Below are 26,907 nucleotides of genomic sequence, written 5' to 3'. Positions count from 1 at the left end.
GAACGAGGCCAGCTCAAAATTTGAAAAAGAGAAGCGAGTGGTGCACATAGAACGAGTAAGGCCCCGGATGCCACGATGCTGGATCCAACCAGCTGTTGTTACGGTGGGTACCATACAAAATCCAAAGCTTCCCATTAGGAGGATAAAGTGAAACCCTAATTTTTCAAAAATGACAATTCACACTGGATTTTCGAAAGGGAAAGGATTCTTGTCGGGCGGCCAGTTAGGCTCTTGCGCCGGTGATGTCGGCGTCATCTGATCGCGCGCAATGATCTATGCATCCACACATTTCATGGTCCATGTTCCCCTTTTTCAACACCTACACGACAATGAGCCCACCCCAACACGACTGAGCAACCACACTTTTTCCTTATGCTCTAACATGGGTCGACCTCAACCATTCATTTTTTCCCTTCGTCTTTCTTCTTCTCTCCCGACAACCACATCACAACTTTCTAGCAACGAGATATGGGGGTGGGTGGCGCGGGAACAGCAACATGATGGTCGTGTGCCAGGCGCTAGGACGGCACGATGGTGCCGATGCGCATGACTATGTCGCGGGCTACAACCACCATCGTCCTTGGAGATGATGGCCACTGGGCACCATCGAGTTGCAACCGCCTATGCGAGAAGTTGGGACCGCTAAGGTCAGGAGCTAGAGGCCTTCCGACGACCCACACACCTTCGTGGGGAACGAGCTGCAACCGGCAGCGTAGGAGTTGCAACCGCCTATTGGAGGAGTTGCAACCGTTGTTGGTGGAGTTGGAACCAACGGCCACTACCGAAGATGGAGCTACAACCGTATGCATACAAAGCTCCAACTTTTATTCGCTAGAGCTAGAGCCAACAACCCCGCCGGTGATGGAGTTGCAACCGTATGCATAAGGAGCTGTAACCGGCTTTGGAATAAGTTGGAACCAGCCGCGGCTGTGCAACTCGCCGAAGGCGAGTGAGGCATTTTTTCTGCAACCGGTGAACTTTTTTGCGGGACCGTGTCAATATTGCTCAGAGCGACCACGCGATTTTTTTCCTTGGATCCATTTGGGTGACCCTTTCTGCTGTAACCGGTGATGAGTTTTGCTGCGACCCATGGCTGTTTTTGCTAGAAAAGGGCACCTGCCCCATGATGGAGACTACAGCACCCGTCGGTGCTGGAGGCGATGCATGGGCTTGCCACCGCAGGGCCGAGGAGCTGCCTCGCCGATGAGGCGCATTTCCCAGTGCTACGAGTAGCCTATGGTGGTTTGTTTCTACGGCGAGCGGGGGATAGATGCGCGTTGTAGCAGATGTTGGCTGGAATTGAGACGAAGGGGAGGCAGACGACGAAAAGGGGCACAGGATCTGATGGCTGTAGGAAGTTTAATCATGCGCTCGCGCGGTGACCGGCCCAAATTTGGGCCGGCTGACCGGCGCCTAGCGCTGCCCATTCCAAAATACAAAGACCTGCCGCCCCGCTCCTCCAAAAAGCCCCCCAACGCCCCCCTCCGCGTGCCCCCCGTCTCTCGCATCTCTCGCGAACTCTCGCATCTCTCCGCTGCGCCGGAACGCAAACCGCACCCTCCGACGCAGGGGATGGACGTAGAAGGAGGAGGAGGAGGAGGAGGGTCCCGAGCGGCGAAACGACGGGGAAGGAGGAGGATCCCGAGCGACGACCGGGGCTTCACGTCGGCGGTGAGGCCCTGCGACGAAGGGCGCGGCATAGCGGCCGGGAACAGGCCGCAGAGGAACAGGAGGACGGCGCCGGACACCTACCGCGAGCCCAGCTCCGACGATGAGGTGGGGATCTCTCGTTAATTCTTACTTGCGTTGTGCTTGTGCGCCACTTCGTGGTTAACGCGCGCGGCGATCGATCGCTCCGTCTTCGAGGGTTTAGGATTTGCTTGTGGCGGAACCCATCGCACTATATTATTCCATTTCATAATTCTCTTCCGGTCCTTCCCGTTGCCGTTCCTATTTTTTGCGATCGGGCGACGAAGTTTAGCTGATCTGCGATTCATCTCCCATTCTATTCAGTATTTGTTTCTGGACAGGTGTTTTGGTTTGGGTTAGATGATATAGATCTTACCATCTTGGTGCACGGAAATTGCAGGGATGACCATCTAGGGTTCTACTAGTGTGATACGTTATATCGATTTGCCTTTATATCTGGGCTGAAGATCGTTGTCTTCTTGCCACCTTTTGCAAATATTTGGTGATGCTTCTCATTTTGGTCTAATAGAGACGCTGTGATTTTCGTTTAGGATGAGCTTAGGTTGACTAATTTCATTGTATTTTTTAGTACACAGCACTACTGCAGTGCACACTTTGGTTGTCTAATTTTGTATGTTGCACTTATAGGATGGTGAGGAACCTGTGGATAATCGAGTTGTTCAGCCGCTGAACAAACCCAAGAGAAGTGATGCGGGGAAAAAGAGGGGGCCCAGAAATAAGAAATCAGATCAAGATGGCAGCAAGGTCCACTCCCCGGATGGGCAAAACCATGGTGGAGACAATGCGGTAAATTACTTCACATATGTTTCAAATTTTATTTCTGCAATGGTTTTATGGACATTTTATAATTAACAAGACAAAATTTTGACCTTCCTCAGCTATTTCTTTATTTTGTTTTGCAGACTAGCGATGATGAGGATTTCAAGCCTGCAAAGAAACGGCGAAGAAGAGATGCAGCAAAGTGGAAGGGTTCCACCGCAAAAAGGTTGAAGGAAGAGGAAGAAGAATATAAGGTCACATCCTCCAAGAATAAAGTTTCTCATGAAAGATATAATAAGGCAAGCTACTCATTATCTGGCATAAGTTGTTTACGGAATGACTTTACGTAGTATTTATTTTCGTGAGTCTAATGACCTCTGTTGTTTCAATCATCTAGAATGGGAAGAAGATGTTGACCGGGGAAAATGCTCGAATGTGCCACCAGTGCCAGAGAAATGACAAGAAGAAGGTGGTCTGGTGTAAGTCATGCAATAACAAGCGATACTGTGGGAAATGCATCAAGAGATGGTGCGTGCATGTGTGGATATGTCTCCATATTGATTTCTGTTAATGGAAGTGCCAACCATTTACTGCTTTCTTCTGTAGTCCAAATTATATACACCTTTTGGTTAATCTGTAATTTTATTGAGCTAATACTGAAATCAACGCGGACATATGTGGACGCGGCGGAAATGTCTGCCTGCATCTCTATATTGCATGCACCGTTGCTTTTGTGGTATACAAATGTGTGTACCAGTATCTCACAATTTCGATGTTTATAATTAATACTGTTTTTCCTATCTATCATGGCACAACCGAAACTTTGAAATCTTCCCTTCAAATATTTTTATTCCATTGGTGACTCACAGAAAACAGTGGCTGTTGGTCTGATGTATTTCATAACGCTGCTGTTTTTGGGCGTGTAGGTATCCCAATTTGACAGAAGATGAATTAGCTGCAAAATGTCCGTACTGTCGCAAGAACTGTAATTGCAAGGCATGCTTACGAATGATAGGAGTTGAAGAGGTTTGCACTTGGCACATACGCTCTTCTTCACAGTATCTTGTTTCATGTTGATTTTGATTGTGTTCAAATGATTCTCTTCTGCTTTATCCCTCTCAATGATTTGTTTCATTTTTTATGAACCAGCCTCAACAAAAGGAAATTTCTGAAGAAAATCAAATTAGTTATGCATGCCATATCATGCGCTTGTTGCTTCCTTGGCTAGGAGAGCTGCAAAAGGAGCAGATGGAAGAGAAGAAATTAGAGGCTCGTATACTAGGTATGGTGTTCTAGGGCACAACAAGATAGAATTCAATGTTCATGTAGATTTTCATCTGGTTTTGTTTACAGGAGTTTCGATGGATGAAATGAAGTTGGAACAGATCAAGTGTGGTCCTGCTGAGCGTATCTATTGGTTAGGATGTTTCCATATTAACTTTCAACATGTGACTGTAGAAAGCATCTGATCCTGTTTCATTCCTCTACTGCAGTAACAGGTGTAGAACTTCTATATTCGATGTTCATAGAAGCTGCAAGCATTGTCTCTATGACCTGTGCCTCATCTGCTGCCGGGAGCTTCGCAAAGGTGAGATCCCCGGAGGAGAAGAGGTGGAGAATGTGCAGTATGAGAACAGAGGAGAGGACTATATTTTCGGCAATAATTTTCATTCAAATGGTGAGAATCGAAGGGACTCTTTGAGGAGGAAGATGGACTCCCCTACTGGTGGTAGCAAATCTTGCTCTCTGCTACTATGGAGTGCAAATAGTGATGGTGGCATACCTTGCCCACCAAAGGAAATGGGGGGCTGTGGTGGTTCTGACTTGGACCTCAAATGCATGTTTCCGGAGAAAATGCATGCTGACTTACAAGAGAGAGCTGACAAACTTGTGAGGAGTGAAATATTTGAAAAAACAACATTTAGTAGAAGTGACCAGTGTCCTTGTTTTGATCATTCGGGCACGGTAAGAACTGACATAAAGACAGTACGGAAGGCTGCAGATAGGAAGGGCTCAAGTGATAACTATCTATATTGTCCAGTTGCCACTAGTCTCGGTGATGATGACCTAATTCACTTCCAGATGCATTGGGCAAAGGGTGAGCCAGTTGTTGTCTCTGATGTTCTTCAATCAACCTCTGGTGTAAGTTGGGCACCGATGGTTATGTGGCGGGCATTGCGTGAAAGAGCCAAGGGCAAGGCAGAAGATGAGAAGTTTGATGTGAGGGTAGTAGATTGCCTTGATTGGTGTGAGGTACCGAACTCTATCCACATTTTTATTGGATGTCATAATTGTCGATTTCTTTGATTTATTTTTAGTGGTAAGCAGTGATTGTGCCTTACTCTTGCCATATTTAGATGATGACAGTTGTTTTGCACTCTCGTGTGCTTGCTCTGCTTGCACGTCAGAAGTTCAAGCAGAAATACTCATGTCAAAACTTCAAGCAGAAATACTTATGATGATACTTTAGTGATTACTTATAAAATTACAGAACTAATTACATATACGTACTATGTTCCAGAAGAAATGGTAAATTATGTTTTCCATTTTATAAGGATCATTTTGGTACAGGGGTTTAATCCAGCAATTAGTACTAGAAAAATGACCATGGTTCCCACACTGTATTATTTGTCAGGAGAGTGAATAGTTAACAAGCCATCAATTTTACATGCATATATCTTATATTTATTTTGAAAGAAAAGTGCACAAAATGTTGGCCTTATATTTTAAATTGGAAGGGGTACTAGTTTTATGGAATTTTATTGATTCATCAGTGAACTGAATTCCCCATTTTGAATAATGATGTTTACCAGAAAAGGCTTTCGCCACACTTTATATGTGAGTCCCTTTGAATTTCGAAAATTTTGGTTTAATATGTAGGCGCTTATTGTGCTATGTTTGATGTTGCAGGGGTCACTTAAAATCAGCGATTTCTTTAAGGGATATAAAAATGGCAGAAGTCATCGCGGGCCTCACTGGCCTGAGATGCTTAAGTTGAAGGACTGGCCTCCTTCTAGTACGTTTGACAAGAGATTGCCTCGCCATTGTGCTGAATTTATCAGCGCGTTGCCATTTCCTGAGTACACCGATCCAAGATCTGGTCCACTAAATCTTTCGGTTAAGCTTCCTGCTGGTGTCATGAAACCAGATCTTGGGCCGAAAAGTTACATTGCTTATGGATTTTCCGAAGAGTTAGGCCGGGGTGACTCAGTGACCAAGCTTCATTGTGACGTTTCTGATGCGGTATGTTGCTATTTTTATAACAATAGAGTTTTTTTATTATTTTGCCTCGGATATGGTTAAACTTTTGCCATGAAATGCTGGTCTCTACCTTGACGATCTGCATGCCACTTTGGTTATCTTGATTTCCTAGCAAATTTCCCTGTGCTCTCTCGCTGATCGTTGCATAGTTGTTTTCTTATTTGTCTGTTGCTCTGGTTTAACTGTAACAGATGTCTAATTTAACCAGGTAAATATCCAAACACACACTGACGAAGTGCCATGTGAGACATATGATCTTTGTCGGATTAAAAAAGTCCAGGAAAACATGAGAAAGCAAGATCTTCAGGAACTGCGTGGGGATTTGAATTCATGCACTGAGCTTAGGGCACAGCCATCTGTTGATGGATCTTACGAAGCCGCGATGACTTCATGTAGTATGGAAAGTTATAAAAATAGTTCTAATGGTACGTATCACTACTTGTTTTGGGGAAATTGATTTTAGGTTTTTCTCTCATGTCATATTTGTGTCTTGCAGGTTTGCACATAAATGCTCCACGTCGCGATGCTACAGATGATGTTAAGGATAAAGTGTCACCTCATAAATCTGTTACCAAATCCGATGAGATCCGCAACGGAACTCGTTTGTACTATCAACGTCGCGCTAACAGAAAGGTGCATCAAGATAAAGCCAGTGATCCTCCCATTCCTGGTAAATCTGATGAGATTGGCAAAGGAATTCGTAGAAAGGTGCATCGAAATAAAGCTATTGATCCTCCCAAGCCAGTTCCTGAGAAGACAGAGAAAGATAAAACTGGTGGTGCTTTGTGGGATATATTCCGAAGAGAGGATTCAGAGAAATTACAAAAATATCTACGGAACCATGCCTCGGAGTTTCGCCACATCCACTGCAATCCTGTGAATCAGGTATTTTAAAAGAATCTGTTCCATTCATAGAAGTTACATTTTGTAGTTTTCTTATCCTACATAACATATTATGTTATATATTGTGCAGGTTATCCACCCAATTCATGATCAGACATTCTATCTGACAGAAAAACATAAGAAGAAGCTCAAGAAAGAATATGGTTAGTAAACCTTAGGTGTTAAATCTTCCTAAACACAGTGTGCCTCATTACTTGTGATGTCGTTTCCTTATGTGTTGGCTTGCCTGCTTTAGGTGTTGAGCCATGGACATTTGAGCAGAAGCTTGGGGACGCAGTTCTCATTCCTGCCGGGTGTCCTCACCAAGTCAGGAATTTGAAGGTATGAAACCTCACTCTCTTTTGAATTTAGCACGGTGCTCAAGACTGTACCCATTTCCTCCTGTGCAGTCTTGCACCAAGGTTGCGATGGACTTTGTTTCCCCCGAAAATGTGGGTGAGTGTGTTAAGCTGACGGACGAGTTCAGGGCACTTCCATCTTCCCACAAGGCTAAAGAAGATAAGCTTGAGGTTAGCAGCATATGTTCTCGAAAATCACGCTTACTATATTGTATTCGAGGAAAATTGATGACTGGTCTGAAGTTGGTTTTGGTTATTTATAGATCAAGAAGATGGCTTTGTATGCGTTTCTCGATGTTCTCGAATTCTTGGGACGTCACGTGGAAGGGTAAGATACGCTAGCCGTAATATTTTGTTTGTCACCGAGCTTTCAGTCAATGTGTTAAGTTGGTGTGTGATGTATGGATCAGGTCAAAGAGCGGGGATGCGCAGCCCAACCAGTCCAGCGATGGTACTGCAGAGGAAAAGCCTAAAAGAAGGGGTACCCGCGCAAGAGGTGGCTCAGGGTCTCGGAGGTGACTGGTTTGTCGTCAGACTGCTCTCTGGGGCTGTGACTGAAACCATTCGAGCTCCTAGTTCAGCTAGGCATCGTTGGTCCGAGTGTCTACTTTGTTTGTAACAAGTGAGTAGATACGGGTAAACAATTGACAAGTTGACTGCACGTGCCGTTGGAGTTTCTTTCACTTAGATTTCAGCTGTGCTGTTGATATTCAGAGATGCGATTTATGGTTGTTTCAGACTTAAAATGATGCCTTATTTAATTCCGTGTGCTAACTATGTGATCACCAATCCTCACAACTTGTTGAATTTGCATAGCAAAGCAGTAGGAGCCTCTCGTAACAAGTCTGATGCTTACTACTTCCTCTGTAAAGAAATAAGAACCCTCATGCATAATTTAGCAATAAGACTGTACAATCATTGATAAGACGGATCTATCTTATGCTATGTGTGTCAATTAGAGCAGATAAACATATCATACAATGGATTGTCTGTGTTATCTCAAACAATTAATTGTTTGCAAGCTCTGAAACTGGTGGGGCGATTAACAATCAATATATTTCTCATAGCTGCATAGCAGCAGGAGAACCCCCACGGCACAGGGGAAGTACTACAGGAGTTGAGTTTTCAGATTACAGAAGAATCACAGGTTCAGGGATTCTAAGTAGGGGACCCAGGCCACGTTCATGGTTTTTCAGTCTAAAAGACCAAAACCTAAGATCAGCATCAGCAGTAGCAGAACTGCTGATCGCCGGCCTGTTCCCACGGAAAACGACGCCGTGGCGATGATTCCAGATGGTCCACAGGAGCAGCAGGCGCACTGTGTCCCAGTGCAAGGGCAGGCGGCCGGACCTCCGAGATGGAGCTGCAGCTCACACCGTCCCCGATCCCGACATCCGTTGTTTCAGAGGACCTGCTGCAGAGCTCGCCCTTGTGTGGACGCGGTCCGGGGCCACAAGCCACCCGAACAGACGCACTCCCGGCGGCATGGCGGCCTGCCAGATAGACTCCTGTACAGGACAACGCTCGCCTGTGAAGGTAAGCAGTTTGTACACCAGAGGAGGAAATAGCTTTGCCGTCCATAGACTTGATGAGGGAGCGGTCATCATCCACACCGGCTGTCAGGTTGGGCAAGCAGCTGGGGAGCATGGTCAGTTCTTGGCCGGCCACGGCCGAAAGGCGAGGAGCAAGGTGGCCAGGGATCCCATCCCGGCACACAGAAGCAGCTGTGGCAGCAGCTTCAGAAACATGGGAGAAAAGTGTCTGTTGAGTGGGCCGGCCTCCGCGCACCAGCTATCAACCCAGAATGCTGTCCGAGCACCGTCTCCGGGTGCGAACGCAAGATAGGTCGCGGTAGAGAGGGAGCAGGGTCGTGAGCGCCTTCCAAACGGCCGACGCGAGGGAGCGCTTGTCGTCCACGTTGTGGTATTCTCGCCAGAACCACACCGCCCAGGCCGAGCTCTGCGGCTGGTGTAGCCGATGTAGAAGTTTAACAAGCAGGCCGGCATTGTTGGTTGCCAGGTCGCGCACCCCAAGACCAGTAGTGATTTTTTAATAGGGAACATTCTACATTATATAAGATTTATTTAGATAGGGAACATAAATGAGTACATGGTATGGCAAAGTGAGTACTGAATGTGAACCGTGCAAGAATCTGAACAAGGTAGGACGTGTACATAACTGCGATGAAAATGCAAACACAACACATTCTTATTTGGGGTGGAGGTTGACATAATCACCAGGACCATAAACCTCGGACAACTCCGCGAAAAAGCCTTTCTTCCTTCTAGGATTGCACCCCATATCCTTGCATAGTTGGTCGTTGTACCAAATGTTAAGGATACCAATGCAGGACCTACGGAAGTAGACACGAGAATAGCGCTTCATGAATTTATCCCACTCAAGGACATCCCTTTGCATTGCTTGAACAGATGGTAATCTGAAGCCACCATCCATGAAGTGTGTTAGCCACTTGACCCGAAGTTCTGTTGTGTACAGGTTTGCTAAGCTCTCTGAATACCCGATGACTGCGAGCTGCGGAATCTTAGGATGGATGCATTCCCTAATTACCAAAGAAACGTGCAAACCATTATAAATCCGAAACTCGTAATTGATAAATATATAGAGGGAAAGGTTAATGTGATAAACAAACCTATACAGAGGCACAGTTGTTGATGTTGACCCAACAACAATCTTCTGGAAGTATTCTGATGTGAACATATCCTTGATCTTCCGATCCCCCTTGAATCCAGTTCCAAAGATCACTATATCGCTTTTTGTCGGTGAAGATTCACCTTCAAGAAGCACACCTTCCTTGCAAAAGCTAAAGGTCTTGGACTTCTTCAGAATAATGCTACCTTCCTCCAGTCTCTTGTAGTGATCTTTAGGTGTGATGGCAATCAAGCATGTCACCAATGCCTCGAAAAGGCTATGGTCAGGTACCATGTCATACTTCTTCATTGGAATGGAGTAGTAGCTCTCAGCGAACTTTGAAAATATCCACCGCTGCTCATAGACAACATCTAAGAATTTAGTTGAAATAAAAATGCATAGATTGAATTCAAATAAGAGTAACATGTTCAGTTGCACTACCAATGGAGTCAAGGTGGTGGCCAAGAGGCTCAGGAGGAAACCTTCACCGGGCTTGTGAATAAGGAGTTCAGAGAAGCGATTCAGATACAACTTTGATATGTGGACACCCCAAGCATAGTAGTCGGGTATGATCCAATGCTTTGTTCGGACTATCATCGTACACGGTTGCTCCGTGCCTACGGTAGCGAGAAGTACATTAAAATTCATAAGAGAACATAAATCGATGTTTAGTTAAGGAAATGAAAAGGCTTAATTTGCGCATTCGTACCATTCACTTCTGCACATTCAGCAGCAATGTCGAGTGCTGATTTTAGGTACCCAACTACGGTCACACGCTTGCCCGCGATCATCTCCTTAGCTTTCATACTGCCCATTTTGGAGTAGTCCATTGAGTGGATCACCGTCCCGTCAAATGCTTCTGGACCTCTTCCGGTGGGGAACTCGGGTATGTTGGGCACCCCACTGAACCTCCCAATGCAAAGGACCACAAAATCTACAATGTGTGTCTAGAGAAGAGAAAATGTAAGGGAACAGTGTAAATCTAATAATCCTTTTTTATACTATATATACTAGGGTGGGTCACATAATAACCGTATTATACTCGAAAACCAAGAATCTAAATTAATTCCTTATATGATTGATGTTCAGAGAGTTTGGATCTAAAACTATATTGTCTAATATGTCATCACCTGTAAACGTACGCTTGAAGTTTGCCTTGAATGTTGAATTCTGTGATGTTTAAATAGTGCCAGGTGGCATGCTGCATGCTACTTAGTATTTGTTTTTGTTGGACTCACTATTTTAGATTGTGTGGTAGATTGTCATTTTCAAGCCGATCTAGTTGTACGTCATCATCAAATCTAAAATCGCACAAAATAACCTTGTTATTTCTCATCTAGTAGATGAGAATTAGCAACTCTGAGTTCCTCTGAAATAATAATAATGTGCAAACTCTAAATCTAGAAACACGGAAAATTACCATTACCATGATTTCTGACATGCAACTATCTAGCAGCTACCGTGAAGAACCAACAATTAGTATCGTATAAGCCGAGAACTTTGCGATAAGCCGAGAACTGAATATTTCAAGATCTCTACCTACATTAGCCAAATTCTTACCTCGACATCACTCAAGAAAAGAAAAAGAAAATCTTACCTCGACGTGGTCATCGCCATTGGCCACCTTGAGTCGCCACTCGCCAGAGCCAGAGCCGAACGCCTCGCCGCTCCCGCCCCACTCCTCCCACACGGCCAGCTTCTCCTCGCTGACGCCAACGTACTCCATCCCGAGCACCCGGTGGCCGAACCTGACGCAGTCGAGCACGCCGAAGTGGCGCGCGTAGGCGTCGAGGTAGTGCATGACCTGGCGGTGGTCCGGGAAGACCTCCGTCACGGACTCCGGCCACGGGAAGTCGGAGTACTGGTACATGGGCCGCGGCGTCTGCAGCGCGGTGCACTCCGGCGGGCGCGCCCACACGCCGCCCAGGACGGTGTCGGCCTCGAACACGACCGGCCGGCAGCCGCGCTCCAGCAGGTGCTTGCACGCCGCCAGGCCGCTCACGCCGGCGCCGACGATGGCTACGCGCTTTGTTTCCATCGATTCTCTTGGTCCGTAGACGAGCAAGAAGAAGGGAGACTGGCTGAGGGCGGTGTGTGGGTTTTTTATAGGCGAGGTGGGGTACTTATAGGTGGCCAGAGACAGAGAGCACGTCTTACTACTCGCTGACTAATAATTTTTTTATATATATAGATGTCATCTCACCAGCTGAGGCGGTTGTTGATAAGTTGCAGAAAACCTCATTATATGTTATCTATGCTATTTTAGGAGATGCCCATCACTGCATGTTATGCCGGCGTCCAACGTCCGAATTAATTTATCAGAGGCTCATCTCTGCATGTTATTTTGTTTATACGCGCGCCCAAAGTCCAAACTTCTGGCGGCTAAGCTCTGGCTAAGCAGAAGGCCGGATAAGTAAATAGCATGCATCTCACCGGGCGACCAGTAACATCGAAACAAATAGGGAAAAATTTGAAAAAAAAAATTAAAACAAATTGGGACAAAAATTGTTGAATGTTTTGTCTCAACATGTAAAATTTCGTGGTGAAAGAACATTCGCGGAGGTCTGACAAAGAAAACAAAAACGATGTTCCAAGAAGGACAACTTTTTAAAGCATTTTGAGACATTGGTTTTGTTTTTTTTTACGTTTTTTCATCACAATACTCTGCAAGTTGGTAAAACATTCAACAAATTTTCTCACAAAATAATCAAAAATTTCCTCTTTTCTAAAATTTACTTTTCATCCCAGGTGCATATGCACCTGGGAACATAACAACACTTCCGCATCTCACACCATCATTCTTGGCGAGTTGCCTAACTTGCAATTTGTGGGTAATAAATTCTACATTTTGTCTTCATTGATATTACCCTTTTATTCTCTTTCACCATAGATTGGTGCTTTGCTCCACATTTCAACAATTTTTCATGGACTGGAGACTTTGGTCCACTTTTGAGACTCGTTCCTGGCCACAAATTGCTTGGAAACTTTTTATAATTAATAAATGGTTCAAAAAATCTTAATAACCAGAACTATTGCGCATGAAAAAAAACTCACTTGTTGTACTCCGTATTGACTGAGTTCTACTTTGCAAACAAAAAACAGCGATGTTCAATATTATAGTGCTATTATTTGAACTTCCGGAGTATTCAAATGGAGTAAACTGACTAAAATGTTTTAGAATCCTCAAAACATACATTTCAAGTTCAATTTTAATAGTTTTTTTCTAAAAAAACTACATAAAACTATATTTTACATTTATGTTGAGCATGTAATAACAAGACTTTTGATTCTAGTCATTGTAAAAAAAGTTTTGTTATTATTCTAGGCATTGTACTCCCTAATAAAATCTATATGTTCATAGCAAAGCAATGCTCATGGAAAACCTCTACAAATTACTGAACAAAGAGAATCTTCCTTGGGTAAACATGATCTGGGGAAAATATTATTCATCTAAGCTTTGAGGAGAAAGAATGGTGGATTCAAGCTGCTGGAAAGCTCATCGTAAACTCCTGCCATCTTTAAGAGAAACACCTCTTGTAGGGCTGGCACTGGTGGCACAATTAAGCTCTGGCATGATTTTTGGATTGACAAACCTTTCCTGCAGAAATTCCTTGAGTTACATTCTTTTGCTTTGAATGAAAATCAGTGTTTGAAACAAACTGGTCAATTTTGTAGACATCTCTGAGTTTTTTCATACCCCATTCTCAACTCAAGCTTTTGCCCAACTTAATGAACTTCAACGCTTACTTCATTAGCATACCAACATCGAGGCTCAAGATAAATGGATTTGTAAGGGTAATAGAAACAATTACTCCTCTATCTCAATGTATGCACATTTGATGACTAGAGTAGAAGCACACATTCTTTTCAAATGGATATGGGTGTGTGCTACCAGAGTAAGACACAATATATATATACTCCCTTCGTTCCTTGATATAAGGTGTATAGTTTTTTAAGAAAAAGTCCAAAATATAAGGTGTATTGCGTTGCACCACTCGTTTGAATGTTTTTTTAGGGATTTGAATGCATTTCATTATATCTGGCAAACTCCTCTATTTTCTCATGTCAATTAGTCACGTGTAATCTGATACGTCTCCAATGTATCTATAATTTTTTATTGTTCCATGCTATTATATTATCAATCTTGGATGTTTTATATGCATTTATATGCTATTTTATATGATTTTTGAGACTAACCTATTAACCTAGAGCCCAGTGCCAGTTTCTGTTTTTCCTTTGTTTCAGTGTTTCACGGAAAAGGAAAATCAAACGGAGTCCAATTGACCTGAAACTTCACGGAACTTATTTTTGGAAGGAAAGCAACCCGGGAGACTTGGAGTCCACGTAAGGGAAGCAACGAGGAAGCCACGAGGCAGGGGGGCGCGCCCACCCCCTGGGCGCGCCCTCCACCCTCGTGGGCCCCTCGTGGCTCCCCTGACGTACTTCTTCCTCCTATATATACCCATACACCCTAAAACGACCGGGGAGCACAATAGATCGGGAGTTCCGCCGCCAGAAGCCTCCGTAGCCACCGAAAACCAATCTAGACCCGTTCCGGCACCCTGTCGGAGGGGGAATCCTTCACCGGTGGCCATCTTCATCATCCCGATGCTCTCCATGACGAGGAGGGAGTAGTTCTCCCTCGGGGTTGAGGGTATGTACCGGTAGCTATGTGTTTGATCTCTCTCTCTCTCTCTCTCTCGTGTTCTTGAGGTGGTACGATCTTGATGTACCGCGAGCTTTGCTACTATAGTTGGATCTTATGATATTTCTCCCCCTCTACTCTCTTGTAATGGATTGAGTTTTCCCTTTGAAGTTATCTTATCGGATTGAGTCTTTAAAGATTTGAGAACACTTGATGTATGTCTTGCCGTGCGTATCTGTGGTGACAATGGGATACCATGTGATTCACTTGATGTATGTTTTGGTGATCAACTTGCGGGTTCCGCCCATGAACCTATGCATAGGGGTTGGCACACGTTTTCATCGTGATTCTCCGGTAGAAACTTTGGGGCACTCTTTGAGGTTCTATGGGTTGGTTGAATAGATGAATCTGAGATTGTGTGATGCATATCGTATAATCATACCCACGGATACTTGAGGCGACATTGGAGTATCTAGGTGACATTAGGGTTTTGGTTGATTTGTGTCTTAAGGTGTTATTCTAGTACGAACTGTAGGGCTGTTTGTGACACTTATAGGAATAGCCCAATAGATTGATTGGAAAGAATAACTTTGAGGTGGTTTCGTACCCTACCATAATCTCTTCGTTTGTTCTCCGCTATTAGTGACTTTGGAGTGACTCTTTGTTGCATGTTAAGGGGTAGTTATGTGATCCAATTATGTTATTATTGTTGAGAGAACTTGCACTAGTGAAAGTATGAACCCTAGGCCTTATTTCCTAGCATTGCAATACCGTTTGTGCTCACTTTTACCATTAGTTACCTTGCTGTTTTTATAATTTCAGATTACAAATACCTTTATCTACCATCCATATTGCACTTGTATCACCATCTCTTCGCCGAACTAGTGCACCTATACAATTTACCATTGTATTGGGTGTGTTGGGGACACAAGAGACTCTTTGTTATTTGGTTGCAGGGTTGCTTGAGAGAGACCATCTTCATCCTACACCTCCTATGGATTTATAAACCTTAGGCCATCTACTTGAGGGAAATTTGCTACTGTCCTACAAACCTCTGCACTTGGAGGCCCAACAACGTCTACAAGAAGAAGGTTGTGTAGTAGACATCAAGCTCTTTTCTGGCGCCGTTGCCGGGGAGGTGAGTGTTAGAAGGTATATCTTTAGATCTTGCAATTGAATCTTTTAGTTTCTTGTTTTATCACTAGTTTAGTTTATAAAAGAAAACTATAAAAAAAATGGAATTGAGTTTACCTCATACGCTTCATCTTTTTAATATCTTTCGTGAGTATGATGGGAAGGAAAATTGTGCCAAAGTGTTAGAAGAAGAATGCATTAGAATGTTTGGCACTAAATATTTGAATGATGAGCATGATTGCAATGTTGTTAGTATGAATTCCTTGAATATCCATGATGCCAATGATATGCAAAGCCACAAGCTTGGGGAAGCTATGTTTGATGAAGATGATATTTTTTTGTCCTCCAAGTTATGATGAGCAAATTTATTATGATGAAAGCATGCCTCCTATTTATGATGATTATATTGATGAAAGTGGATTTGGAGAGGTCATGACTTTATTTTGTGATGAATCCACTATTCCGGAAGAGGTTCCAATTGATTATGAGAACAAAGTTGCTATCTATGATGATTATTGTGATGACTTGTATGCTATAAAGAATAGTGATATCCATGAAACTTGTCATCATGATTTTAGTTTTCAATTGGATTATGCCTCACATGATAATTATTTTATTGAGTTTGCTCCCACTATTATTCATGAGAAGAATTTTGCTTGTGTGGAGAGTAATAAAATTTCTATGCTTGTAGATCATGAAAAGAATGGTTTAGGTGCTGGTTATATTGTTGAATTCATTCATGATGCTACTTAAATTTATTATGAGGGAGGAACATATGCTTGTAGGAATTGCAATAATATCAAGTTTCCTCTCTATGTGCTTAAAGTCTTGAAGTTTTGCTTGCTTTACCTTCCTATGCTAGTCGATTCTTGTTCCCACAAGTTGTTTGCTCACAAAATCCCTATGCATAGGAAGTGGGTTAGACTTAAATGTACTAGTCATATTCTTCATGATGCTCTCTTTATGTTACAATTCTTATCCTTTATGTGAGCATCATTGAAATCATCATGCCTAGCTAGGGGCGTTAAACGACAGCGCTTGTTGGGAGGCAACCCAACTTTATTTTTGTTCCTTGCTTTTTGATCCTGCTTAGTAAAAAATAATTTATCTATCCTCTGTTATGATTGAGTTTTTATGTCTTAATTAGTGTTTGTGCCAAGTATAACTGTTGGGAAGACTTGGGGAAAGTCTTGTTGATATTGCTGTAAAAAACAGAAACTTTAGCGCTCACGAGATTAGCTGCCATTTTTATTGGAGAGTGCTATTTAGTTAATTATTTTTGCAGATGATTAATATATAAATTCCTAACGTCCAGAAATTTATTTTAGAATTTTTGGGGTTCCAGAAGTTTGCGTTAGTTATAGATTACTACAGACTGTTCTGTTTTTGACGGATTCTGTTTTTCATGTGTTGTTTACTTATTTTGATGTATCTATGGCTAGTAAAATAGTTTATAAACCATAGAGAAGTTGTAATAAAGTAGGTTTAACACCAAAATAAATAAATAATGAGTTCATTACAGTACCTTGAAGTGGTATTTTGTTTTCTCTCGCTAACGGAGCTTACGAGTTTTCTGTTAAGTTTTGTGTTGTGAAGTTTTCAATTTTTGGGTAAAGATTCTATGGACTATGGAATAAGGAGTGACAAGAGCCTAAGCTTGGGGATGAACAAGGCACCCCAAGGTAATATTCAAGGACAACCAAGAGCCTAAGCTCGGGGATGCCCCGGAAGGCATCCCCTCTTTCATCTTCGTTCATCGATAACTTTACTTGGAGCTATATTTTTATTTACCACATGATATGTGTTTTGCTTGGAGTGTCATTTTATTTTATTTAGTTTTTCTTGATGTTTGAATAAAATACCAAGATCTGAAATTCTTAAATGTTAGAGAGTCTTCACATAGTTGCATAATTATTCAACTACTCATTGATCTTCACTTATATCTTTCGGAGTAGTTTGTTGTTGCTCTAGTGCTTCACTTATATCTTTTTAGAGCATGGTGGTGGTTTTATTTTGAAGAAATAGATGAACTCTCGTGCTTCACTTATATTATTTTGAGAGTCTTTAGAACAGCATGGTAATTTGCTTTGGTTATGAATTTAGTCCTAATATGATGGGCATCCAAGAGGGGTATAATAAAAAATTTCATATAAAGTGCATTGAATACCATGGAAAGTTTGATACTTGATGATTGTTTTGAGATATGAAGATGGTGATATTAGAGTCATGCTAGTTGATTAGTTGTGAATTTGAGAAATACTTGTGTTGAAGTTTGTGATTCCCGTAGCATGCACGTATGGTGAACCGTTATGTGATGAAGTCGGAGCATGATTTATTTATTGACTGTCTTCCTTATGAGTGGTGGTCGGGGACGAGCGATGGTCTTTTACTACCAATCTATCCCCCTAGGAGCATGCGCGTAGTACTTTGTTTCGATAACTAATAAATTTTTGCATTAAGTATGTGAGTTCTTTATGACTAATGTTGAGTCCATGGATTATACGCACTTTCGCCCTTCCACCATTGCTAGCCTCTCTAATACCGCGCAACTTTCACCGATACCATAAACCCACCATATATCTTCCTCAAAACAGCCACCATACCTACCTATTATGGCATTTCCATAGCCATTCCGAGATATGTTGCCATGCAACTATCCACCGTTCCGTTTATTATGACACGCTTCATCATTGCCATATTGCTTTGCATGATCATGTAGTTGACATCGTATTTGTGGCAAAGCCACCGTTCATAATTCTTTCATACATGTCACTCATGCATCTTTGCACATCCCGGTACACCGCCGGAGGCATTCATATAGAGTCATATCTTGTTCTAAGTATCGAGTTGTAATTCTTGAGTTGTAAGTAAATAAAAGTGTGATGATCGTCATTATTAGCGCATTGTCCCAGTGAGGAAAGGATGATGGAGACTATGATTCCCCCACAAGTCGGGAGGAGACTCCGGACGAAAAAAAGAGGCCAAAGAAGCCCAAATAAAAAAAGAGGCCATAAAAAGAGAAGGCCCAAATAAAAAAAATAAAAAAATGAGAGAAAAAGAGAGAAGGGACAATGCTACTATCCTTTTACTATTGGGGAACGTAGTAATTTCAAAAAAAATCCTACGCACACACAGGATCATAGTGATGCATAGCAACGAGAGGGGAGAGTGTTGTCTACGTACCCTCGTAGACCGAATCGGAAGCGTTATATCAACGCGGTTGATGTAGTCGTACATCTTCACGATCCGACCGATCCAAGTACCGAAAGCACGGCGCCTCTGAGTTCTGCACACGTTTGGCTCGGTGACGTCCTTGCCTTCTTGATCCAGCAAGAGGGGCGAAGTAGTAGATGAGTTCCGGCAGCACGACGGCGTGGTGACAGTGTGGGTGAAGAACAATCTCCGCAGGGCTTCGCCTAAGCACTACGAAAACTATGACAGAGGATAAACTAGAGGGGACAGGGTTGCCTGCACACGGCTTGGTGTTTCTTGATGTGTCTTGGGTGCTAGCCCTACCCCTCTATTTATATGTTGAGCCTTGGGGTCGAAACTTGGAGTAAAAGCCTCCACAAAGTCGGTTTCACCCGAAAGGCAAGAGTCCTTCTCGGACTCCAGGGCCAGATGCCAGGGTTCCCGGCGTCTGGACCCAGACGCCAGGGACCCTGGCGTCTGGCCCCTGGACTCCGCAAAACTTCCTTTTGCGCTTTCCAAAAACCTTGTGGGCTTTCCCCTTTGGCCCAAATAAAGTGTTCTCGAACCCAAACATTTCGGGAAACATCCGGAACCCCTTCCGGTGAATTCCGGAACCCTTCCGGAGTCCAAACACTATTATCCCATATATCAATCTTTATCTTCGGACCATTCCGGAGTTCCTCGTCATGTCCGTGATCTTATCCGGAACTCCGAACAACATTCGGTCACCAACATACATAACTCATAGTACTATATCATCGATGAACGTTAAGCGTGCGGACCCTGCGGGTTCGAGAACTATGTAGACATGACCGAGACACCTCTCTGGTCAATAACCAATAGCGGGACCTCGATGCCCATATTGGCTCCTACATATTCTACGAAGATCTTTATCGGTCAGACCGCATAAGAACATACGTTGTTCCCTTTGTCATCGGTATGTTACTTGCCCGAGATTCGATCGTCAGTATCTCAATACCTAGTTCAATCTCATTACCGGCAAGTCTTCTTTACTCGTTCTGTAATACATCATCCCACAACTAACTCATTAGTTGCAATGCTTGCAAGGCTTATAGTGATGTGCATTACCGAGTGGGCCCAGAGATACCTCTCCGACAATCGGAGTGACAAATCCTAATCTTGAAATACGCCAACCCAACAAGTACCTTCGGAGACACCTGTAGAGCACCTTTATAATCACCCATTTACGTTGTGACGTTTGGTGGCACACAAAGTGTTCCTCGGGAACAGGAGTTGTATAATCTCATAGTCATAGGAACATGTATAAGTCATGAAGAAAGCAATAGCAACAAACTAAACGATCAAGTGCTAAGCTAACGGAATGGGTCAAGTCAATCACATCATTCTCCTAATGATGTGATCCCGTTAATCAAATGAAAACTCATGTATATGGTTAGGAAACATAACCATCTTTGATCAACGAGCTAGTCAAAGTAGAGGCATACTAGTGACACTCTGTTTGTCTAGTATTCACACATGTATTATGTTTCCGGTTAATACAATTCTAGCATGAATAATAAACATTTATCATGAAATAAGGAAATAAATAATAACTTTATTATTGCCTCTAGGGCATATTTCCTTCAGTCTCCCACTTGTACTAGAGTCAATAATCTAGATCACATCGCCATGTGATTTAACATCAATAGTTCACATCACCATGTGATTAACACCCATAGTTCACATCATCATGTGACCAACACCCAAAGGGTTTACTAGAGTCAATAATCTAGTTCACATCGCTATATGATTAACACCCAAAGAGGACTAAGGTGTGATCATGTTTTGCTTGTGAGAGAAGTTTAGTCAACGGGTCTGCAACATTCAGATCCGTATGTATTTTGCAAATTTTTATGTCAACAATGCTCTGCACGGAGCTAATCTAGGTAATTGCTCCCACTTTCAATATGTATCTAGATTGAGACTTAGAGTCATCTCGATCAGTGTCAAAATATGCATTGACGTAACCGTTTACGACGAACCTTTTTGTCACTTCCATAATCGAGAAACATATCCTTATTTCACTAAGGATAATTTTGACCGCTGTCCAGTGATCTACTCCTAGATCACTATTGTACTCCCTTGCCAAAACAGTGTAGGGTATACAATAGATCTGGTACATAGCATGGCATATTTTATAGAACCTATGACCAAGGCATAGGGAATGACTTCCATTCTCTTTCTATTTTCTGCCGTGGTCGAGCTTTGAGTCTTACTCAGTTTCACACCTTGTAACACAGGCAAGAAATCTTTCTTTGACCGTTCCATTTTGAACTACTTCAAAATCTTGTCAAGCTATGTACTCATTGAAAAACTTATCAAGCATCTTGATCTATCTCTATAGATCTTGGTGATCAATATGTAAGTAGTTTCACCGAGGTATTTCTTTGAAAAACTCCTTTCAAACATTCCTTTATACTTTGCAGAATAATTCTGCATTATCTTCGATCAACAATATGTCATTCACATATACTTATCAGAAATGCTATAGTGCTCCCACTCACTTTCTTGTAAATACAGGCTTCACCGCATGCCTGTATAAAACTATATGCTTTGATCAACTTATCAAAGCATATATTCCAACTCCGAGATGCTTGCACCAGTCCATAGATGGATCGCTGGAGCTTGCATATTTTGTTAGCACCTTTAGGATTGAGAAAACCTTCTGGTTGCATCATATACAACTCTTCTTAAATAAATCCATTAAGGAATGCAGTTTTGTTTATCCATTTGCCAGATTTCATAAAATGCGGGCAATTGCTAACATGATTCGGACAGACTTAAGCATAGATACGAGTGAGAAACTCTCATCGTAGTCAACACCTTGAACTTGTCGAAAACCTTTTGCGACAATTCTAGCTTTGTAGATAGTAACACTACTATCAGCGTCCGTCTTCCTCTTGAAGATCCATTTAATCTCAATGGCTCGCTGATCAATGGGCAAGTCAATCAAAGTCCATACTTTGTTCTCATACATGGATCTCATCTCAGATCATGGCCTCAAGCCATTTCGCGGAATCTGGGCTCATCATCGCCTCCTCATAGTTCGTAGGTTCGTCATGGTCAAGTAACATGACCTCCAGAACAGGATTACCGTACCACTCTGGTGTGGATCTCACTTTACTTTACCTACGAGGTTTGGTAGTAGCTTGATCTAAAGTTACATGATCATCATCATTAGCTTCCTCACTAATTGGTGTAGTAGTCACAGGAACAGATTTCTATGATGAACTACTTTGTAATAAGGGAGCAGGTACAGTTACCTCATAAAGTTCTACTTTCCTCCCACTCACTTCTTTCGAGAGAAACTCCTTCTCTAGAAAGGATCCATTCTCAGCAATGAATAACTTGCCTTCAGATATGTGATAGAAGGTGTACCCAACATTTTCTTTTGGGTATCCTATGAAGACGCACTTCTCCAATTTGGGTTTGAGCTTATCAGGTTGAAACTTTTTCACATAAGCATTGCAACCTCAAACTTTAAGAAACGACAGCTTAGGTTTCTTGCCAAACCATAGTTCATACGGTGTCGTCTCAACAGATTTAGATGGTGCCCTATTTAACGTGAATGTAGCTGTCTCTAATGCATAACCCCAAAATGATAGTGGTAAATCGGTAGGAGACATCATAGATCGCACCATATCTAATAAAGTACGGTTATGACGTTCGGACACACCATTACACTGTGGTGTTCCAGGTGGCATGAGTAGTGAAACTATTTCACATTGTTTTAACTGAAGGCCAAACTCGTAACTCAAATATTTTACTTCCGCGATCATATCGTAGAAACTTTTATTTTTGTTACGATGATTCTCCACTTCACTCTGAAATTCTTTGAACTTTTCAAATGTTTCAAACTTGTGTTTCATCAAGTAGATATACTCACATCTGCTCAAATCATCTGTGAAGATCAGAAAATAATGATACCTGCCGCGAGCCTCAATATTCATCGGATCACATACATCAGTATGTATGATTTCCAACATATTTGTTGCTTGCTCCATTGTTCTGGAGAACGGAGTCTTAGTCATCTTGCCCATGTGGCATGGTTCGCAAGCACCAACTGATTCATAATCAAGTGATTCCAAAAGCCCATCAACATGGATTTCTTCATGCGCTTTACACCAATATGACCTAAACGGCAGTGCCACAAATAAGTTGCACTATCATTATTAACTTTGCATATTTTGGCATCAATATTATGAAAATGTGTATCACCACGATCGAGATCCAACAAACCATTTTCATTGGGTGTATGACCATAGAAGGTTTTATTCATGTAAACAGAACAACAATTATTCTCTAACTTACATGAATAACCGTATTGCAATAAACATGATCCAATCATATTCATGCTCAACGCAAACACTAAATATCATTTATTTTAGGTTTAACACTAATCCCGAAAGTATAGGGAGTATGCGATGATGATCATATCAATCTTGGAACCATTTCCAATACACATCGTCACTTCACCCTTAACTAGTCTCTGTTCATTCTGCAACTCCCGTTTCGAGTTACTATTCTTAGAAACTGAACCAGTATCAAATACCGAGGGGTTGCTATAAACAATAGTAAAGTACACATCAATAACATGTATATCGAATATAGCTTTTTTCACTTTGCCATCCTTCTTATCCACCAAATACTTGGGGTAGTTCCGCTTCCAGTGACCAGTCCCTTTGCAGTAGAAGCACTTAGTTTCAGGCTTAGGTCCAGACTTGGGCTTCTTCTTGAGCAGCAACTTGCTTGCCGTTCTTCTTGAAGTTCCCCTTTCTTCCCTTTGTCCCTTTACTTGAAACTAGTGGTCTTGTTAAACATCAATACTTGGTGCTCTTTCTTGATTTCTACCTTCGTCGATTACAGCATCGCGAAGAGCTCGGGAATTACTTTCGTCATCCCTTGCATATTATAGTTCATCATGAAGTTCTAGTAACTTGGTGATAGTGACTAGAGAATTCTGTCAATTACTATCTTATCTGGAAGATTAACTCCCACTTGATTCAAGCAATTGTAGTACCCAGACAATCTGAACACATGCTCACTAGTTGAGCTATTCTTCTCCATCTTGTAGGCAAAGTACTGTCAGAGGTCTCATACCTCTCGACACGGGCATGAGTATGAAATACCAATTTCAACTCTTGGAACATCTTATATGCTCTGTGGTGTTCAAAACATTTTTCAAGTCCCAGTTATAAGCCGTAAAGCATGGCGCACTTAACTACCAAGTATTCATCATACCGAGCTTTTGTCAAAATGTTCATAACGTCTGCATCTGCTCCTGCAATAGGTCTATCACCTAGCGGTGCATCAAGGACATAATTCTTCTGTGCAGCAATGAGGATAAACCTCAGATCACGGATCCAATCCGCATTATTGCTACTAACATCTTTCAACTTAGTTTTCTCTAGGAACATATAAATAATAAATGGGGAGCAACATCGCGAGCTATTGATCTACAACATAGATATGCTAATACTACCAGGACTAAGTGCATGATAAATTAAAGTTCAGTTAATCAAATTATTAAAGAACTCCCACTTAGATAGACATCCCTCTAATCCTCTAAGTGATCACGTGATCCATATAAACTAAACCTTGTCCGATCATCACGTGAGATGGAGTAGTTTCAATTGTGAACATCATTATGTTGATCATATCTACTATATGATTCACGCTCGACCTTTCGGTCTCTGTGTTCCGAGGCCATATCTGTTATATGCTAGGCTCGTCAAGTTTAACCTGAGTATTCCGCGTGTGCAACTGTTTTGCACATGTTGTATTTGAACGTAGAGCCTATCACACCCAATCATCACATGGTGTCTCAGCACGAAGAACTTTTGCAATGGTGCATACTCAGGGAGAACACTTATACCTTGATAATTTAGTGAGAGATCATCTTATAATGCTACCATAAATCAAAGCAAGATAAGATGCAAAAAAGGATAAACATCACATGCAATCAATATAAGTGATATGATATGGCCATCATCATCCTGTGCTTGTGATCTCCATCTCCGAAGCACCGTTATGATCACCATCGTCACCGGCGCGACACTTTAATCTCCATCGTAGCATCGTTGTCATCTCACCAACTTATGCTTCTACGACTATCGCTACCACTTAGTGATAAAGTAAAGCATTACATGGCAATTGCATTGCATACAATAAAGCGACAACCATATGGCTCCTGCCAGTTGCCGATAACTCGGTTACAAAACATGATCATCTCATACAATAAAATATAGCATAATGCCTTGACCATATCACATCACAACATGCCCCGCAAAAACAAGTTAGACGTCCTCTACTTTGTTGTTGCAAGTTTTACGTGGCTGCTGCGGGCTGAGCAAGAACCGTTCTTACCTACGCATCAAAACCACAACGATAGTTCGTCAAGTTAGTGATGTTTTAACCTTCTAAAGGACCGGGCGTTGCCACACTCGGTTCAACTAAAGTTCGAGAAACTGACACCCGCCAGCCACCTGTGTGCAAAGCACGTCGGTAGAACCAGTTTCACGTAAGCGTATGCATAATGTCGGTCCGGGCCGCTTCATCCAACAATACCGCCGAACCAAAGTATGACATGCTGGTAAGAAGTATGACTTGTATCGCCCACAACTCACTTGTGTTCTACTCGTGCATATGACATCTACGCATAAAACCTGGCTCGGATGCCACTGTTGGGGAACGTAGTAATTTCAAAAATTTCCGACGCACACACAGGATCATGGTGATGCATAGCAACGAGAGGGGAGAGTGTTGTCTACGTACCCTCGTAGACCGAAAGTGGAAGCGTTATATCAATGCGGTTGATGTAGTCGTACGTCTTCACGATCCAACCGATCCAAGTACCAAAAGCACGGCGCCTCCGAGTTCTGCACACGTTCGGCTCGGTGACGTCCTCGCCTTCTTGATCCAGCAAGAGGGGCGAAGTAGTAGATGAGTTCCGGCAGCATGACGGCGTGGTGACGGTGTTGGTGAAGAACAATCTCCGCAGGGCTTCGCCTAAGCACTACGAAAACTATGACAGAGGATAAACTAGAGGGGACAGGGTTGCCTGCACACGGCTTGGTGTTTCTTGATGTGTCTTGGGTGCCGTGGTTCTAAGTCTGACAGTAGAATGGGGGGTAGGAATGTAGAGACAAGATCCTAGCTATGGAGGAGTTGTACACGCGAGTTTTACGAGTTCAGGCCCTTCTCGGAGGAAGTAACAGCCCTACGTCTCGGAGCCCGGAGGCGGTCGACTGGATTATATGCGTGTGAGTTACAGGGGGTTCGAACCTTTGTGCCTGTGGAGAGGGGTGGCTTATATAGAGTGCGCGAGGACCCTAGCCAGCCCACGTCACAAAGGGTTTAAGGTACATTGAAGAGAGAACGTTACTGGTAACGCCCACACTGAAGTGCTATAAATGACAATTAAGCCTATAAGTAAGTGCTCGACCGTTGTTCATGCAGAGTGGCTTTAGCTCTTCTGACTGTCGAGTGACTTCTGCGATGGTCGTGTGACATTGATTCTTCCGAGTGGGACGTCTTTGGCCGAGTGGATGATGGTACCCTTTGAATGATCCTGGCTTTAGGGTGATGTCCTAGGGGAGGATGTCTAGATCAGGTCTATGACCCTACCCTAGGTACATAGCTTCATCATTAGCCCCCGAATGGTCCAGGGTTCGAGTGGCGAAGGAGTTGATAATCTCTCTGATTCAGCTTTTGTGCTTTGAGAATGTCTCGCCCAGAGGTCGAATGAACATTCATGATGGCTTCAACTGCTTGTTCAGATGCCTCGATCCATTCTTGGTTTTGTCGAGTGAACTTTCGTTGTTAAGTTTCGAGTGTTGATATGGAAAAAATCTTCCGTCGGACGGGTTGTTCTGCCGTCTGCGGATTTCATGGGATTTGAATTTTGGGAAGCGCGCCGGGCGGGGGAGGTCGCAGTAATCGGGACGGATTAGGCAGGACGCCTCAATCTCCGCGCCACCTTTTTTGCCACGTATCGCGTGCGCGGCTGTTGCGGGATTTGATAAGATCGTCTTGGCCTACAAGTCAGTCACTCGAAAGTGACCTTATATAAGGCGCCGGACTGGGGCTTTTGAACAGTGCGCCCCCATTCTTGTTCCTCCTCCTCAGATTCCTCCGCTGCGCCTACTTCTGCTCTCGGTATCATCGCCTCGCTCGAACTCGATTCGCTGCCATGGGAAAGGAGAAGACGGTGGCATTGGAGCATGCGAAGAAGGCGACGACGAAGGCAAAAGGGAAGAAGACCAGCCGGGGCGGATCTTCGTCGAGGTCCGACCT

At 43.0% G+C, this 26,907-nt stretch overlaps 2 protein-coding genes across 2 annotated transcripts; one reads left to right on the top strand and one right to left on the bottom strand.

The window, feature by feature from the left end:
- The first annotated feature begins 1,509 nt into the window (after positions 1-1,509).
- LOC125527006 (lysine-specific demethylase JMJ25-like) lies at positions 1,510-7,703 on the top strand. The gene is made up of 16 exons (XM_048691585.1): positions 1,510-1,776; positions 2,338-2,496; positions 2,613-2,723; positions 2,867-2,997; positions 3,396-3,495; positions 3,619-3,751; positions 3,823-3,886; positions 3,963-4,722; positions 5,380-5,712; positions 5,939-6,155; positions 6,227-6,615; positions 6,704-6,776; positions 6,869-6,954; positions 7,023-7,142; positions 7,235-7,299; positions 7,382-7,703. The coding sequence occupies exons 1-16, from the start codon at positions 1,573-1,575 to the stop codon at positions 7,488-7,490; spliced, it is 3,054 nt and encodes a 1,017-aa protein (XP_048547542.1). The 5' UTR covers positions 1,510-1,572; the 3' UTR covers positions 7,491-7,703.
- A 1,324-nt stretch (positions 7,704-9,027) lies between these two features.
- LOC125527008 (probable flavin-containing monooxygenase 1) lies at positions 9,028-11,700 on the bottom strand. Its single transcript, XM_048691586.1, has 5 exons — positions 11,218-11,700; positions 10,330-10,567; positions 10,062-10,237; positions 9,622-9,974; positions 9,028-9,531 (listed from the first exon to the last, which is right to left on the bottom strand). Exons 1-5 carry the CDS (start codon positions 11,656-11,658, stop codon positions 9,180-9,182), a joined length of 1,560 nt encoding a protein of 519 aa, XP_048547543.1. The 5' UTR covers positions 11,659-11,700; the 3' UTR covers positions 9,028-9,179.
- Between the last annotated feature and the right edge of the window lie 15,207 nt (positions 11,701-26,907).

The sequence above is a fragment of the Triticum urartu genome, unplaced genomic scaffold, assembly GCF_003073215.2.
Source record: "Triticum urartu cultivar G1812 unplaced genomic scaffold, Tu2.1 TuUngrouped_contig_2560, whole genome shotgun sequence".
Lineage (NCBI taxonomy): Eukaryota > Viridiplantae > Streptophyta > Magnoliopsida > Poales > Poaceae > Triticum > Triticum urartu.
Note: the sequence above shows the minus strand (reverse complement) of the source record. Positions and strands in the feature narration are given on the sequence as shown.